The sequence below is a fragment of the Canis lupus genome, chromosome 1 (assembly GCF_003254725.2).
Source record: "Canis lupus dingo isolate Sandy chromosome 1, ASM325472v2, whole genome shotgun sequence".
NCBI lineage: Eukaryota > Metazoa > Chordata > Mammalia > Carnivora > Canidae > Canis > Canis lupus.
This window is the reverse complement of record NC_064243.1, coordinates 112,676,591-112,691,627: the sequence shown is the minus strand read 5'-3', so window position 1 is coordinate 112,691,627 and position 15,037 is coordinate 112,676,591. Positions and strand designations below refer to the sequence as shown.

Sequence of the window (15,037 nt, the reverse complement as noted above, 5' to 3'; positions counted from 1 at the left end):
TCCTGGACCTCAGAACCTAGTTCCAGTTCTTTCGACACCCAGCCCAGCCCAGCCCAGCCCCTTCCACCGACCTATTCTGCAACCCTGCCCCAGGGACTGGGGACTGGGCCATTCTAGCCCCTCTTCGTTCCCTCACCGGGAATCAGAATCACGGGGTCAGCTCTTTCACCTTCTAGAAACCCAGCCTCCCTCGTTCCAACAATCCCCACCCCAGGGAAAGGGGGGCCCGAGGACCTGCTCCCTCCTCTTTACCTCTGGGTACAGCTCCCGCCCGCGCCGCGTCCGGGCCCTCTGGTCAGGCCCTCCCTCGCTCCCTCCCTTCAGCCCCTGCTGTGCAGCGGTGCTGTAGTCGGAGCCCAGCCCAGCCAGTCCGGACGGGCGGGGAGGGAGGCCGCCAGGGCCCCAGGGGCCGGGAGGGGCCGGGGCGGGGCGACGGAGGGGAGGAGAGGAGAAGGGAAGGGAGGAGAGGGAGGGGGGAGGGCAGGAGGCCAACCTGAGGGTTGGGGCTCTGGCGTGTTGGGGCTGGTTTTCTGGTGAGACAGCGGGAAGGTGCAGGGTGGCCAAGGCACAGATGGGGGACACGGCGAGGCCTGGTGGGGAGAGCCAGGGGCTTGGGAGAGTCTGAGGGAGGGTGAGGCTGAGGGCCAGGCCCGAACTGGGCTGGGCAGTAGCGAGATGGCCCAGGGACAGGCAGAGTCCCAAAGTGGCGGAGCTGGGCGGGGAGGTGGGGGGCTGGCGCCTGCCCGCCGCGGCGGCGGCACTGGCGGCAGTTAATGTGCTAAGGGGATGGGTCGGCTGTGCCAGAGATGGGGTGTGTTGTGGCCGCAGGAGTCGGGTGGGGGTGGGGAAGGGGCTGGTGGGGAGGAGAGATAGTCTGGGTAGTGGGGAAGGCAGGATGGGGGGAAACCTCCCAGGCAGGTGGGGGCAGAGAGAGAGGAGGGACGGAGGGGGAGGCGAAGAGAAGAGGGTAGGGAGAAAGGGTAGGGAGGGAGGCGGAGCTGGATGCCCCTGTGTGGGAGGAGAGAGAAGTCAGAGGCCGGTGGGCGACAGACCCGGGTGGGGTTGGGAAGGGCGCCAGCAGATGGCCAGAGCCGAGGAGGAGCTGGAGGGGCCCAGATGGGAGGGGAAGGGGAGGGGGCCCCTGGAGTGCCCAAGCTGGAGGGTGGGGTGGGGGCACTGGGGCACTCCAGCTGAGCTGACCCTGGCACCTCCTCCGCCCCCTTTGGTGCCTGGTGTTTGCCTAGTGGGGCGGGGATCCATCCCTGTCCTTGCTCTGGCCCCGCCCACAGCTGTACCGTGACTCCGGTACAGCTCACATCCGGCCCCCTGGGACAGGAGAAGGTGCTTGCCCGTGTTTGCATCCCGGCCCTCTGGGGGCCTCTGCTGTTGGGGCTGCAGCAGCTGTCTGGGGAGGCGGCCAGGCGGGGCCTCCTTTACCTGGGACCTCCTAGAACCTTGGGCCTAAGGGTGGGACCTAGGGCCCCACCGAGCCTGGCCTGACCCGACCCCCTTTGTTCCACCCTGGGTTGGGAGGACGGTCTGGATCATCTCATCCTTGGCACCTTGTCTGTCAGCAGCTGCTGATTATCTGTCCAGAGCTGATTTCCAACTCCCAAGTTTGAGTAATGGAGCCCATGGGAGCAGCTGGAGGAAGAGAGTGCAGAGGAAGTGTCGGATGTTAATGCAATAGAAGTGAGAGTGGGAGTGAGAGTGGAAAGGCAGCAAGCCAGGGCCCCAGCCTCCCCCACCCTGGGCCTGGGAGAGGTGGCAAGCCCACCCACCCCCCTCCCCTGCCTTGAGCTGCCCTGGCTCTTCTAACTTCTCCCAGGGGTGCCGACACTGCTCCTCCTGGGGGTAGTTGGGAGTCTCGGTAGGGTTTGGGTTGCTATGGGCATTAGTCTGGGTTCAGTCAGGAGGAGAAAACCACCAGCAGTTGGAACAGGGAAAGTCCATCATCAAGAGTGACTCAAGAGGTGCCTTCTTGAGGAACACGGTTTGGGGTGGGAGTGCAGCTCCAACTTGAGTAACTCAGCCTCTCTGAGCTCTGGGTCCCCGCCCCCCCCCCCCCCCCCCCCAGATTATGCCAGTAGTGGCTCAGCTCCTGACCTCAGGAACTGGAGACCACGCTTGAGTCCAAGATTGAGCCAGCGGCCTGAGAAAGTCTCTAGAGTCGCTCAGCTACACGAGCTAGTGAACTCCGTACCTCTAGTAAGTGCCCAGACATGAACTTGGCTCTCACTGGTCTAACACCCTTAGACTTGTGTCCCCACCCCCAGGTTTCTGACAGTAGGTTTCCGAATCTTGCAATTCTTCTAGTATGGAGGCCGCCCCCTCTGGGTCCTGGTGGGAGGCTGTGTCCCAGAGCCTGCTGAAATGTGGCCCTGCATGGCTGTGGGTCTGGTGAGAGCCCGGTCGCTTGTGATGAGTCTGAGCAAGAGCAAACACCTGGTTCCAAGCCATTGGCCCGGAGGAGGGGAGCACAGGCAGGCTGTTGGTCTCCTCAGACACTGAGGAGGGCATGGATGCTCGAATGCCTGGGGGGTTTGAGATCATCCATTTCCATGGCGCCCAGCCAGATGACCCCATTCCAGATTTCAGGGTCCCTCTGTGTTCCAGTCGGTGCCCTCACTCGCACATGAGAAACTTGTCGAGACTGCGGATTACTGTTGTCACTTGGTGACCTGCAAACTGAAATGAGTGTTTTCAGCAGTGTCAGCCCCACGCTACAAGGAATTTGGGGACCAGGCATAGAAGTTCTCCCCTGCTCTGAGCAGAGCAAACAGACCTGAGACTGTCATTGTCTGTGAGTGCTCAAGGGCACTTCGCAAAATGTGTCCAGCACCTGCCTATCTTTAGAGTTGTCATTACTGCCACAGTAGTCAGGTGCCGCGGCCGCAGGGCTCACGTGCTTCAGTTGGCACCTTGTGTGTCATCCGTGTCCCCTCCTCCCCTCCAGCGCTGGACTGTGGTGCCACCATACGTGCACCCCAGATTTCTACACCCCACTTCCTGCTGTGCCCCAAAGGCAGGAGCCACACCAACCCAAAATCCCCTCCTTGTGAGCCTGTCTCCTGGAATGTACCAGATGCCAATGCTGTGTCAGTGTGGATCCAATCAGGAAAGAAAAACTACACAGCTGGAACAGGTAAAGTTTAATATAAAGAATTGTTGACTTTAACAGCGAATTGAAATAAGGGGTTCACGGCTAAGGTGCCTTGGCATTTGCTGAAAATACTGTTCTGGGACGCAGTGGAGAGTCTTTCCCAGGGAGGTGCCTCCGTGGGGCAGGGTGGGGGTTGGCGCTGCTTTCTGAAACTGCTGGAGGGGAGGCCAGGAGACAGGCACAGAGCAAACACACCAAAGCAAAGGCCTTCCTCCTGTAATCCCTCTGGTGCCCTCTACTGACAAACCTTATCATGCCACTTAGCAAAGGAAAATTATTTCAACAGCCAAGTCTGTTTTCAGGGAGCAAACAAGAAAGCTGAATTTGGAGTGGAGTCAATAAATGGATAACCAGGGCGGGGGGGTGGGGGTGCTGGGTGACGGGCACCGAGGTGGGCACTTGACAGGATGAGCACTGGGTGTTATTCTATATGCTGGCAAATTCAACACCAATGGAAAAAAAATAAATTTGTAAGTAAAAACAAAAAAAATGGATAAGCGGGAACAGTGTGGGCGGTGGGGGGGGGGCGCCCTGGGCACTTAGCACAGGCCAGGGATGCTGCAGCGTGTGGTGAGCGGGGTGAGGTCACACAGGGAAGAACCTCCCCAGTAATGTGCCAGTAATGCCTCTACCTCAGCCAGGGTCTGGACAAGAAAGAGCACGTTCACTAAGGATACTTTATTTTTTTATTTTAAAAAAGACTTTATTTATTCATGAAAGACCCAGAGACAGACATAGGCAGAGGAAGCAGGCTCCTCACTGAGCAGGGAGCCTGATGTGGGACTCGATCTCAGGACCCTGGGATCAAGACATGAGCCAAAGGCAGATGCTTAACTACTGAGTCACCCAGGCATCCCAGGATACTTTTTAAAAAAAGATTTTATTTGAGAGAGAGTGTGCACACAGAAGCAGGGGGAGCAGCAGAGGGAAAGTAGAAGCAGGCTGCATGCTGAGCAGGGAGCCGGATGCAGGGTTCAATCCCGGGATCCTGGCTGGGATCCTGACCTGAGCAAGAGGCAGGTGCTTAACCGACTGAGCCACCCAGGTGCCCCATTCAAATAAGGATACTCTGAAAAGAGTCTCTGGACAAGAGAGGAGGGTTTCTTGACATGGTAGTGGGCAGGGGGGAGTGCAGCTCCCTGGGGCTGCTTACCTCCCCCAGGCCTGAGGAGGCAGGAGGCAGCTGCAGGAGCCCAGGAGAGAAGCACGTAGGAAGAGCTGCCTGACAGGATGACAGGTGATGTGACCCTTCAGCCAAGGGTGCAGCCAGCCAGAGCCCCCGAGGTGGGGAGTTAGTACCCCAGCCTCCCGCTCTCCCCTCTGACCTGCTGGCACCAGCCTAACCCCCAGAGGAGTGAACCTGGCCGGAAGCCACAGTAACAGAACTGTCAGCTCCTCCATGGGCCCGCTGCCATCCAGCCTGATGGGGAGGAGCTGAGGGCTAGGCAGGGATGGGGCTGGTTATGTCCTGATACTGCTCCTCCTGCCCCACCTTGAGGCCCCGGGCCCAGTCGGCCCCCACCACCTTGCAGTCGGGCAGCATCTCCTCCACCAGGATCTGCGTGAGGCCTGGGTTGGACACGGCGGGGAGGTCTGAGATGTCCAGCTTACGTAGGTTCCTGAGAGGAGGAAGGAAGGGGCAAGGGGGAAGCCCGCATAAGGGAAGGGGCCTCTGTGCAGGGGGTGGGGGTGGTGGAGGTGGAGGGGGCACACCAGCCCCCACTTCTGCCCCCAGCTCCTTAAAATTAAAGTCCTTAATTGTCCAGAAACAGCTAGGTCTAGGACATCCACTGTGTTAATTACAACTGGAAGCTCTGGCTCCTCCCATTCCCAACAGTATAAATGTCATGGGGTTTTCATTTAAAAGGAAGAAAAACCAGGAGTGCTTCCTCCCTCCCCACCCGATTCACTGCGATTGATCTGTGCTGACCTCCTGGCATGTTCCAGGCCAGGCTATGGGGATTGCCCGACTGCCGCCCACTCCCCGCTTTCCAGTATCTGTGTCAGGTGCCCCCCCCACTGCCCTGGGCTTGGGGCCCAGCCTGAGCTGAGGTCTCACTGGAGGTGGTGGAGGCAGGCGAGGCCCCGTTCAGAGATTTTGGGACAACCGGCCAGCGAGAGCTCCTGCAACGAGCTGGCCAGTGGGTGGAGGCGGCTGAGACACCAGTCATCCACGTGGGGGCAGCGCTGCAGCCACAAGACCTGGAGCTCCTTTAGGGCCACTGTAGGGGGGGGAGGGAAGTGTTGGCACTGAGGGCCTTTCTGGAACCCACCACACCAGGGCAAATGCACAGCGCTCCACTTCCGCCCCACTCACAGAGGCTGTCCAGGCCTTGGTAGTTGACGGCACAGCCGCTGGCATCGACCGCCTCTACAGGCACCGTCTGGAGCTTCAAGAAGTCAAGAGAGAAGTGGCCACGCGCATTTGACCGGATCCACTCCTTGCCCTGAAACCTGGAAGAGGACAGAGGGGGTGAGAGCAGGGCACCCCCGCCCCCGGCCCCCGCCAGCCTTCTGAGGATGCTCTCCAGCCCTGACTGGTGACAGGTCATACCCTGCAATTCAGCCTTCGTATTTTGGGGCTCCCCAGGTCCCCTGACATTCCCATCAGAGATAGAATGTTGGCCTTTTAAAAAAGATTTCTTTAGGGATCCCTGGGTGGCGCAGCGGTTTGGCGCCTGCCTTTGGCCCAGGGCGCGATCCTGGAGACCCGGGATCGAATCCCACATCGGGCTCCCGGTGCATGGAGCCTGCTTCTCCCTCTGCCTATGTCTCTGCCTCTCTCTCTTTCTCTCTCCGTGACTATCATAAATAAATAAAAATCTAAAAAAAAATAATAAAAAAATAATAAAAAAAGATTTCTTTAAAGTAGGCTCCACACTCAGCATGGAGCCCGATGCAGAGCTGGAACTCACCACCCTGAGATTGACATGTGAGCTGAGGTCAAGAGTTGGCACTCATCTGATCCCCATATTTTATCTTTTTTTTTTAAAGATTTATTTATTCATGAGACACACATGGGGGGGCAGGCCCCACACGGGAGCCTGATGTGGGACTCGACCCCAGATCCTGGGATCACACTCTGAGCCGAAGGCAGATGCCCAGCTGCTGAGCCACCCAGGCATCTGCCAAAGGAATATTATAATTGGAGCCAAGTGAGGGGCAGGTGCACGAGCTACTTTTTCAGAAAAAGGGGAGAAAAGCCAAAGTGGGGAGGAAGGAGGAGAAAGGAAAGAAAAGGAACACGGACATTTACTGAGTTTGTGTGCTGTCTCAGGCCTGTTCCCAGTGCTTTTTTTTTTTTTTTTTTTGACTCCTACTTAGTCCTTCTCATCTTTAGTTTTCCTTTAATCATCCAATGAATTTATTTATCATAAATTTATTTTTTATTGGTGTTCAATTTGCCAACATATAGAATAACACCCAGTGCTCATCCCGTCAAGTGCCCACCTCAGTGCCCGTCACCCAGTCACCCCACCCCTTCCACCACCCCTAGTTCGTTTCCCAGAGTTAGGAGTCTTTCATTTTCTGTCTCCCTTTCTGATATTTCCTAGCACTTCTATTGCAAAATACCTTTGAATCTTTGCAGCAAACCCTGCAGGTCTGATACCACCGCAGAAGCCGAGGGAGAAGGCCCAGCAGGGGGCAGACCCGAGCTCCCTCCCGGGGAACTCCGAAGAGCTTCAGGCTTGGGGCTCCGCCTCCCCACCCCCGCCCCAGACGCTTTTACCCTCATACTTGACAGCGCCTCCCAGCTTCAGGATGAAATAGGCACCCGCGGCGTAAGGACCGTAGCGCTCTCTGATGTAGGTGAAGGGCCTGTGGAGAGAAAAGTGGCTGAGGGTGAGGCCGGGGGACCACGGCACCCCATCGTCACACTCCGATGCTGCGAGGGTCAGCGTCCACAACACCAGCACTGAGCCAGGCCGCAAACATTTACTGAGCATCTATTAAAAGTGCCGGGCACCCAAAAGATAGTGGTCCCTATCCTGAGGCTAACTGGCAGAAGGAAACGGATAACAACCCAGAAGTTAAGAGCAAACCGCAGAATCAGTTCCGTGATGAAGGTAACACAGAGGGACTGACTGGGCCGGGGTGGGGATGGAGAAGGCTACTTTAGTTTGGGTGTTAAAGAGGTAACTTCTTGCAGGAGGTGGCGCTCCAGCAGAGATTTGAGTGGTGGGAAGAAATTCAAAGGTCAAGGCAACAGCTAGTGCAAAGGCTCCGAGGCTCAAATCAGAATGGCGGAACAAACAGCAGTAAGGTCCCCATGCTGGTGGGGGTAAGGGGAGTCCCCGCTAGGGGTCTCCACGCCCAGATCTTAGGCCTTGGAGTCTGATTTTGATTCTAGTTGCAACAGGAAACCAGTTGAGGGTTTTAAGCAAAGTGGTGCTTTCTATGTTAGTTTCTTGAGTCCTTCGGATGATTTATAGACCATACCAGACCGGAGGGGGCAAAAGGTGACCCATTCAGGAGATTACTGCCCTCAACCAACCATAAAACAAAGGGGCTCAAACCAGGCTACCAACAGCAAGGAGGTTAACAGCTAGGCCATCTGGGACCGTCTGGTATTGTATCAGTGTGGAATACTTCCGGGTGTGGAAGACAGAGAAGCAAGAAGAATCAGGGAAGACGCCTTAGAATTTGGCCTGAATACCTTGGGAATAGTGCTGCTGCTTCCTGGGATGGGGAAGGCTTGGGGGTGGGCTGACTTTCTTAGGGGGAAATCAAGGGTTTCCCATTAGTCATGTTAGGTTTGAGGTGTCAGTGAGACCTCCAGGAGAGGGTGGGCAGCAGGGCCCGTATATGAGCTGCAGCCCTTGGGCCTGGATCTGAGTTCTGCCTGGTAAGGCCCCAGCAGCAGGGTCTTGTCCATCAAGGGTTCTCACCGATTTTTCTGGTGCATCTTCCACGCCTGCTTTCGGAGCAGGTACTCCCTGAGAGCCTGCACGTCGTAGAAGCGGTCAGCCAGGAACTGCAGCAGCGACCTCCCCTTTTTCTGATTGCCCTCCGGGGCCGCCGCCCTGCTCAGGCCTCGGATGCCCCTGGTACCCGCGTTCCATCGTGGCGCCACAAGGTGCAGAGGCTGGGGAGGACGGGAAAGGACAGGCTGAGGCTGGAGCCTCCTGTGAGAGTCAGAGCAGATCCCCCTGTTCTTGGTCCATGAACCTCACCCCGCTGCACGCTCCCATTCCCACTGCTTCTTCCTAGCTCACCAAATTCTCCTTTCAGGACTTCCAAATTCTGCTTTTGAGATCCTCCAAATTTCCCCATGTTTCCCCCAAGTCCCTCCCCTTAACACTAAATTCTTTTTTGACTTGGCCAAACATTCTGGGTCTTCCCCTCATCTTTTCCCCAAACTCTTATTTTTGTTTCAGGTCCTCATTATCTGACCTCTTAATTTCCCACAAAATACCCCCTTATTTTATCCAATTTTCCCTGGAGTCTTCCTGAATAACCTACTTCTTTCCCAAAAATATGATCTTAATTTCTCTCCAAACCACCCTTACCTCTTTTTTTTTTTTTTAAGATTTTAATTATTTATTTATGAGATACACACACGCACACACACAGGCAGACACAGGCTCCATGCAGGAGGAGCCCGACGTGGGACTCGATTCCCGGTCTCCAGGATCAGGCCCTGGCTGAAGGCGGCGCTGAACCGCTGAGCCACCGGGGCTGCCCCTTTAACTTACCTCTTAAAGCCCCCAAACTCTTCCTTCAATCTCCCTCCAGTCTTAGCGTGCTCCAATTTCTTTTTTGCTTCACCCACATTTTCTCGGTAATTTGCCCAAATCCTTATCTTCCCTTAAATTCCTACGTCTCCAACCTCTCACTTTACTTTTCCCTAAATCCATTCCTTGATTTTACTCAAGTCTTTCTTCCTAAATTCTCTCCACGAATATCACAAATTCTCCCCTTAATTTCCCCCAGGTCTTTCCTTCGGAATTCCCAAATTCACCTTTTGGCACCTGTCCCTCACCTCCATCATCATCCCTTTGGTTTTCCATAGAAATCCCTACCTCTCCCATGAGCTCCCCTCACCCGTACCCTTCGGCCGCCTACCCTAGGCCCTCGAGCCCCAGCTTCTCCACCGAACCCACCGCAACCTCTTCGTCAGCGGGTCCCACTCGCGCCCGGCCGACTCCCAGCGCCCTCTGATTGGCTGGGTGCGCCACCTTCGGAACGTGCTCCCTGCTCCCCCACTGGCTTGTCTCCGCCAAGTCCCCGCCCCGCTTCCTCCCTAAAGCGCCCCGGCTGTCAGCGGCTCGCTCAGGTCGGTCGTTCCCGGCTCCCGAAGGCCGCGTGTCTGTGCTTCTAGGGCGACCCTTAGTAGGAGAGGCCTCCTACTCTCTTGCCCGCTCCCTGGGTGTTGACAGAAGCCCTGACGGCGAAGGCAGCACAGCGGAACTCAATCTCGGGGCTCTAGGAGCTCCGGTCACTTACCGCCCTGGGCGCCGCCATCTTGCTGCGATTACGTAACCGGAAGGGATCAGGTTTTCTCAGTCCACCCACTGGGTTCAGCCAGAGACTTCTTTTCCTATGGCCACGCCCCCTCGTGTTTCCCAACTCTCCTCTTAAAGGCACCCGGGCACTTTTTACTTAACTGGCTTAGGGATTGCTCTGAGCACCGTTTCCAAGGGCATTAAGTGAGACTCTGCAGCCTTTCCCTGGGAGAGAGGGTCAGTCCTTCCTGTTAGATACCCTCCCTCCGACTGTACTCACAGCCCCCCTTGCTCCAGCTTTTATAAGGCTACTCTGTAATGACTAGGAGACTGACCGAGTCATTCTTGATGCCAGGGATCAGGGAAGAAAAAGGTCTGTTGGCTGGTGAGACTAGACTTTAGGGTAAGAGAGGTGAGATCTCAAAGTATTGTGATGTGTTTGCGATTTCATTTTGGAGTTCAGCGCTCTCTTTCAGCGTGAAGATTTAATGTGAAGTCTTGTGGATGGAATTTTCATTCATTCATTCATTCGTTGCAGAGATTTACTGAGCACCTACCACGTGGCTTTACACTGTTTTGCTGAGGTTACTGTGGTGAACAAGACAGACCAAGCCCTTATCTTCCGGAGCTAACATTCCAGGCTGGGAGAGGATAGACAAGAAACAAATGAGTAAGCAAGATAATTCAGATAACGTTTGATAAGCAAATAAGAACAAGCAGTATAATAGGCAGTGATTAGCCGGTAAGGGCATTGGCAGAGGTCTCTCTGAAGAGGTGATATTTAAGTGGAGGTGAAGGATGAGAAGGAAACAGCTGTTCAACGATCTGGGGGAAAGCTGTTCCTGGCAGACAGGTAACAGCCAGTGCAAAGGCCCAGGGGTGGGGAACCAGCTGACAGAAGTAGAAGACCAGGTCAGAGAGGTGGGCAGGAAGCTGACTGTGTTTGTATTCTCAGGGACATATCATGATCTGACTTACGTTTTTTGCTTTACAAAAATTTTTTTAAAGATTTAAAAATTTTTAGGGAGTTGAGTGAGGTGAGGAGCAGAGGGAGAGGGATAAACAGGTTCTGAGCTGAGCACAGGGCTCAACATGGGGCTTGATTCCACAACCCTGAAACTATGACCTGAGCCAAAATCAAGAGTCATATGATTAACCATCTGAGCCACCCAGACGCCCCGATTTATTTTTTTTTCTTTTTAAAAAAATTTCTTTTTATTGGAGTTCAATTTGCCAACATATAGCATAACACCCAGTGCTCATTCCATCAAGTGCCCCCCTCAGTGCCCCAGCCCCCCGCCCACCTCCCTTTCCATCACCCCTTGTTCGTTTCCCAGAGTTAGGAGTCTCTCATGTTCTGTCTCCCTCTCTATTTCCCACTCATTTTCTCTCCTTTCCCCTTTATTCCCTTTCACTATTTTTTATATTCCCCAAATGAATGAGACTATATAATGTTTGTCCTTCTCCGATTGACTTATTTCACTCAGCATAATACTCTCCAGTTCCATCCACATCGAAGCAAATGGTGGGTATTTGTCGTTTCTAATGGCTGAGTAATATTCCATTGTATACATAGACCACAGCTTCTTTATCCATTCATCTTTCGATGGACACCGAAGCTCCCTCCACAGTTTGGCTATTGTGGACATTGCTGCTATAAACATTGGGGTGATTTATGTTTTTTAAAGATCATCCTGTTAGGTGAAAACAGACCTTAGGTGTGAAGAGTGGGAGTGGGGGCTGGCAAAGAGGCAACTGTAGAAGTCCAGGCAAGAGATGATTGGAGACAGGAGCAGGGATTCGGCACTAGGAAGTGGTGAGATATGCTCAGATTAGGAGTCTGCTTTGAAGGTTGAGCCAATAGCTCCAGAACTAAAAGGGTAGAGATGCCACTTAGGGAGATGGAGAGATGGAGAGACTGGGAAAGTGACAGATCTGAAAGGCAGGTGTGGTGGACTGAATATTGTCCCCCCGCACCCCCCAAAAAAAATTTTATGCCCTAATCCCTGGAACTTGTGAATCTGTTACTTTATATGGTAAAAGGAAGATGCAATCAAGTTAAGAATCAGGAGATGGGGAGATTATCCTGGGTGATCAGGATGGGCCCAAAGCAATGACAAGAGTCCCAGTTAGATCAAGGTGCGGGGTCAGTCAGTAGGAGATGTGACGGTAGGTGCAAGAGTGATACAAGGAAGGGACAACGAGCCAAGGACTGTGGTGGCGGCAGCTTCTGGAAGCCCATGACAGGGCCGGCGCTGACAGTGATGGTATCTGTGGGCAGGTCCAGGGTCAGCAGAACTGGCTGCTCAGCTGTGCACTGGTAGCCTTGATGGGGGAGCACAGGGCTAGCTGAAGACAAAGCACAAGCCCGGGGTGGCACACTGACAACTCCTTGAAACAGGCAGAGGGACAGTCCTGAACAACTCAACTGCCTCGATGTTCATACTCTAAGGGCAAAAGGCAACCTAAGCCCGACCCCTAGGATCCTGTGAGTCTACTTTCACATATACAAATTCCTATAGAAATTTCCTTTATCTCTACGTCCCAAGATACATGCTGGCAATCATCCCCCCAAGCATGTGGCCCACCGACATACATCTGAAGGGTCTCATGACTCAGGCTTTATTAGACGGTAATAAGTGCCCTTTTCCCAACAACAGCTACCCCCTCAAGGTCTTGGAAACCTTGCTAACCGAAATTCCTTAGAGAGTGTGCTATCCTCAAACCCCTCCCGACTCCCAGATATATAATCAGCCACCCCTCCCAGGCCCGGGGCAGCAGCTCTTCCTGCCCACGGGTCCTGTCCCTGGGCTTTAATAAAACTACCATTTTGCACCAAAGACGTCTCAAGAATTCTTTCTTGGTCATTGGCTCCGGACCTCACCCCACCAAACCTCACTTATATTTCAAAACTTCATCAGCCTGGACACTGAGGTGCCACAGCTGAGGGATTGGGGTTCCTCGGGCCCACTAATCGTGATGCTCTAGGGTGACCCAAGTGGAGAAGACAAGGTCTAAACTGGGGCAAGCCAAAGAGTGAGGAGGGGCGGTGGGAGGAGGCCCAGAAGAGGGGGATAAAGGAGGCCAGGCTTCCACAGACACCCAGCACCCACGAGGGGTTAGGTTTGAGTTGGGGTCAGGAGGGGTGGGAGTTGCTGTGGCTGGACACTTATGGGCAGAGTTGAGGTTAGACTTTAGAAGGAAGAAAATCCTCACGAGGCCATGAGTGCACACCAGAACTTGGACTTTGAAATGCTGACCCGGGCACCCCTTCATGCCCTTTGTTCCCCCGTTCCCTTGCTGGCTCCTTAGGAGACCGGGTCAGTCTGGACCTTGCCACTTGGTGCTCCTGGCTGCCACTACACAGAGACTATGGAGCTGTGGAGGCAACTGAATCAGGCAGGACTGGTGCCCCCTGGGCTGGGCCCGCCTCCCCAGGCCCTGAGGGAGCCCCCTGCAGTGGGGAGAGCTGGCCAGACCCTCATATCTCCAGGGGCAGACACTGCAGGCGCCAGGGAGGGTCTGCTGTGGCTCTGGGAGGAGCTGGTGAGTGAGGGGTTTGGAGATGCAAGAGATGGGACACAGATGGGGGCAGGGAGCGAGACTTGGTGATTGAAGGGCAACAATGAAGTTGTAGGGGGCCAGAGATGGAAGGACAGAGATTGAGAGACAAGAATAGAGAAACAAGCAGAGAGAAACAGAGACAGAGATCCAAAGAGAGAGAGACAAGAGTAGAGAGAGACAGGGACAGCGAGACCCAGAAAGGGAGAGACATAGAAGGCAGACACTGAGACTCATTGAATCTGAGACAGAGACAGACAAACAACGGTGGGCAGAGAGCAGAGAGAGAGAGACAATAGGGGAGGCACAGAGACACAGGATGAAATGGAGAGACAGAGGCCGAGGCCCAGAGCACCTGGGAGAAGCCGGCTGGCCGGCAGGGTCTAGGGCACAGTGAGACCTCGCCATGTGCTGCAGGCCCTGGTATCTATTTATCCGTCTGTCTGTCTATCTATCTATCTATCATCTATCTACTTATTTATTTAAATTTTATCTATTTATTCATGAGAGACACAGAGAGAGGCAGAGACACAGGCAGAGGGAGAAGCAGGTCCCTGAAGGGAGCCCAATGTGGGACTCATCCCAGGACCCCGGGGTCATGACCTGAGTCACAGGCAGATGCTTAACCCCTGAGTCACCCAGGTGCCCCAACAGGCCCTGAGTTAAAGAGAAGCTGGCCTGTGGCCCCTATTAAAGACGGTGGAGGGGGCAGGGGTGGGGCACAGAGAGAAGGATTTGGCTCTGAGCACAGCAGGGGCAAGTGGGAATTTCTAGGGAAGGAGAAGGTGGGGGTCAGGTGGGAAATCTCAAGCCAAAGCCTCAGGGGGAAGCGGGCATCCTCTGGCGTAACTTGCTGGAGGCAGGTCAGGGAGATTGGAGATGAGACCTGGGTGGGGGATGGGGGATGAGGAAACAGATCAGGTACTGGGAGTGATCAGATGTGGAGGATGGGAGATTAAAACCGGATTTTACAAGGAAGTGCACAGATGGGCCCAGGAGAAGGTTTAGGAGTTGGGCTAAAGTTCTGTCAAGCAAAGAATCTTTGCCAGGACTCTGAGCAGGTTTGGGGGTTGGGGGGATGGCACGCTGACCCCGCCCCCACCCCCCACCCGCCCTCTGGGGTTGGATGCCCATGACTCCCCCTTCCCATTGGCAGGGACACCTTCGCCAGGTGGACATCCAGCTGCTGGGTCAGCTTTGCAGTCTGGGGCTGGAGATGGGGGCGCTGCGGGAGGAACTGTTCACCTTCCTGGAAGAGGACGAGGAGAGCCTCATCGAGGAGGAGGAGGAGGAGGAGGAGGAGGAAGAGCCTGAAGGGAAGCAGAAGGAGGGACACCTGGAGGCCTCCTGCTCAGCTCTGCGCAACCAGCTCCCAGACTTCGAGATGACGATCTGAGGCCCTGCCCCGTGCTTCAGAGAGCCTCAAGAATGAGATGCAAATATATGCAAAGGAGGGGGCATTTGCAGGTCAAATCAACCTCCCTACCTGGATTGGGAATCAACGCGCCCGTTCTTGAGCAAATGCCTTCTCTGGAGATTTCTGCATCTAGACTGAGGAGCTGGCCTGTGAGCTGTGGGTGTTTGCAGCTGATGTGGGAGGTTTGCAGAGAAACCTCCCACAGGTGTATTTGCAGGTGAACTGCCGGCGTGTTGCCGGGGACACGTGGGTCTTTGCAAATAGGATGGGAGATGCTTGCCGGTGATCCAATACGGTGGCCACTGGGCCCTTGAAATGAGGCTAGTCTGAACTGAGGCGTGCAAGGGCTTAGTATGATGAAAAGAATATAAAACATTTCAATAATCCAAAGAATTTGTTGAAATGATATTTTCCACATAATGAGATAAATAAAAATATTACTAAAACGAA

At 54.6% G+C, this 15,037-nt stretch overlaps 3 protein-coding genes across 8 annotated transcripts in view; 1 reads left to right on the top strand and 2 right to left on the bottom strand.

Moving 5' to 3' along the window:
* Positions 1 to 663, bottom strand: part of B3GNT8 (UDP-GlcNAc:betaGal beta-1,3-N-acetylglucosaminyltransferase 8) — a 7,368-nt gene extending 6,705 nt beyond the window's left edge. The window contains exon 1 of the mRNA XM_025424886.3: positions 253 to 663. The gene's annotated coding sequence lies outside the window, so the exon portion shown is untranslated. The remainder of the gene's footprint in view (positions 1 to 252) is intronic.
* ERICH4 (glutamate rich 4) overlaps positions 1 to 15,037 on the top strand; it is a 15,747-nt gene extending 710 nt beyond the window's left edge. Inside the window, exons 1-6 of one of the 6 annotated variants that reach the window (XR_007402638.1) lie at positions 2,083 to 2,208; positions 2,317 to 3,145; positions 5,483 to 7,230; positions 7,314 to 7,422; positions 10,148 to 10,279; positions 14,327 to 14,465. Coding sequence is in view for 1 of the 6 variants with exons in the window: in XM_025424891.3 (XP_025280676.3) it covers positions 12,982 to 13,155; positions 14,327 to 14,566 (414 nt within the window). In the remaining 5 variants the exon portion in view is untranslated. Of the gene's footprint in view, positions 1 to 2,078; positions 3,146 to 5,482; positions 7,231 to 7,313; positions 7,423 to 10,147; positions 10,280 to 12,823; positions 13,156 to 14,326 lie in introns of those variants that run through there. The other 5 variants (XR_007402640.1, XR_007402635.1, XR_007402637.1 and 2 more) reach the window with 5 other exon arrangements.
* On the bottom strand, positions 3,138 to 9,661 carry DMAC2 (distal membrane arm assembly component 2). Its single transcript, XM_025424887.3, has 6 exons — positions 9,611 to 9,661; positions 8,053 to 8,249; positions 6,902 to 6,982; positions 5,481 to 5,617; positions 5,223 to 5,385; positions 3,138 to 4,782 (listed from the first exon to the last, which is right to left on the bottom strand). The coding sequence occupies exons 1-6, from the start codon at positions 9,626 to 9,628 to the stop codon at positions 4,605 to 4,607; spliced, it is 774 nt and encodes a 257-aa protein (XP_025280672.1). The 5' UTR covers positions 9,629 to 9,661; the 3' UTR covers positions 3,138 to 4,604.

Bases quoted from the DNA above. Each gene is read 5' to 3' on its own strand.
- DMAC2 (XM_025424887.3), bottom strand. The intron at 5,618-6,901 runs GTATGAGGGTAA...GTCCTCTTCCAG, and splicing joins AAGCTGGGAGGCGCTGTCAA to GTTTCAGGGCAAGGAGTGGA. The intron at 5,386-5,480 runs GTGAGTGGGGCG...CCCCCCCTACAG, and splicing joins CCAAGGCCTGGACAGCCTCT to TGGCCCTAAAGGAGCTCCAG.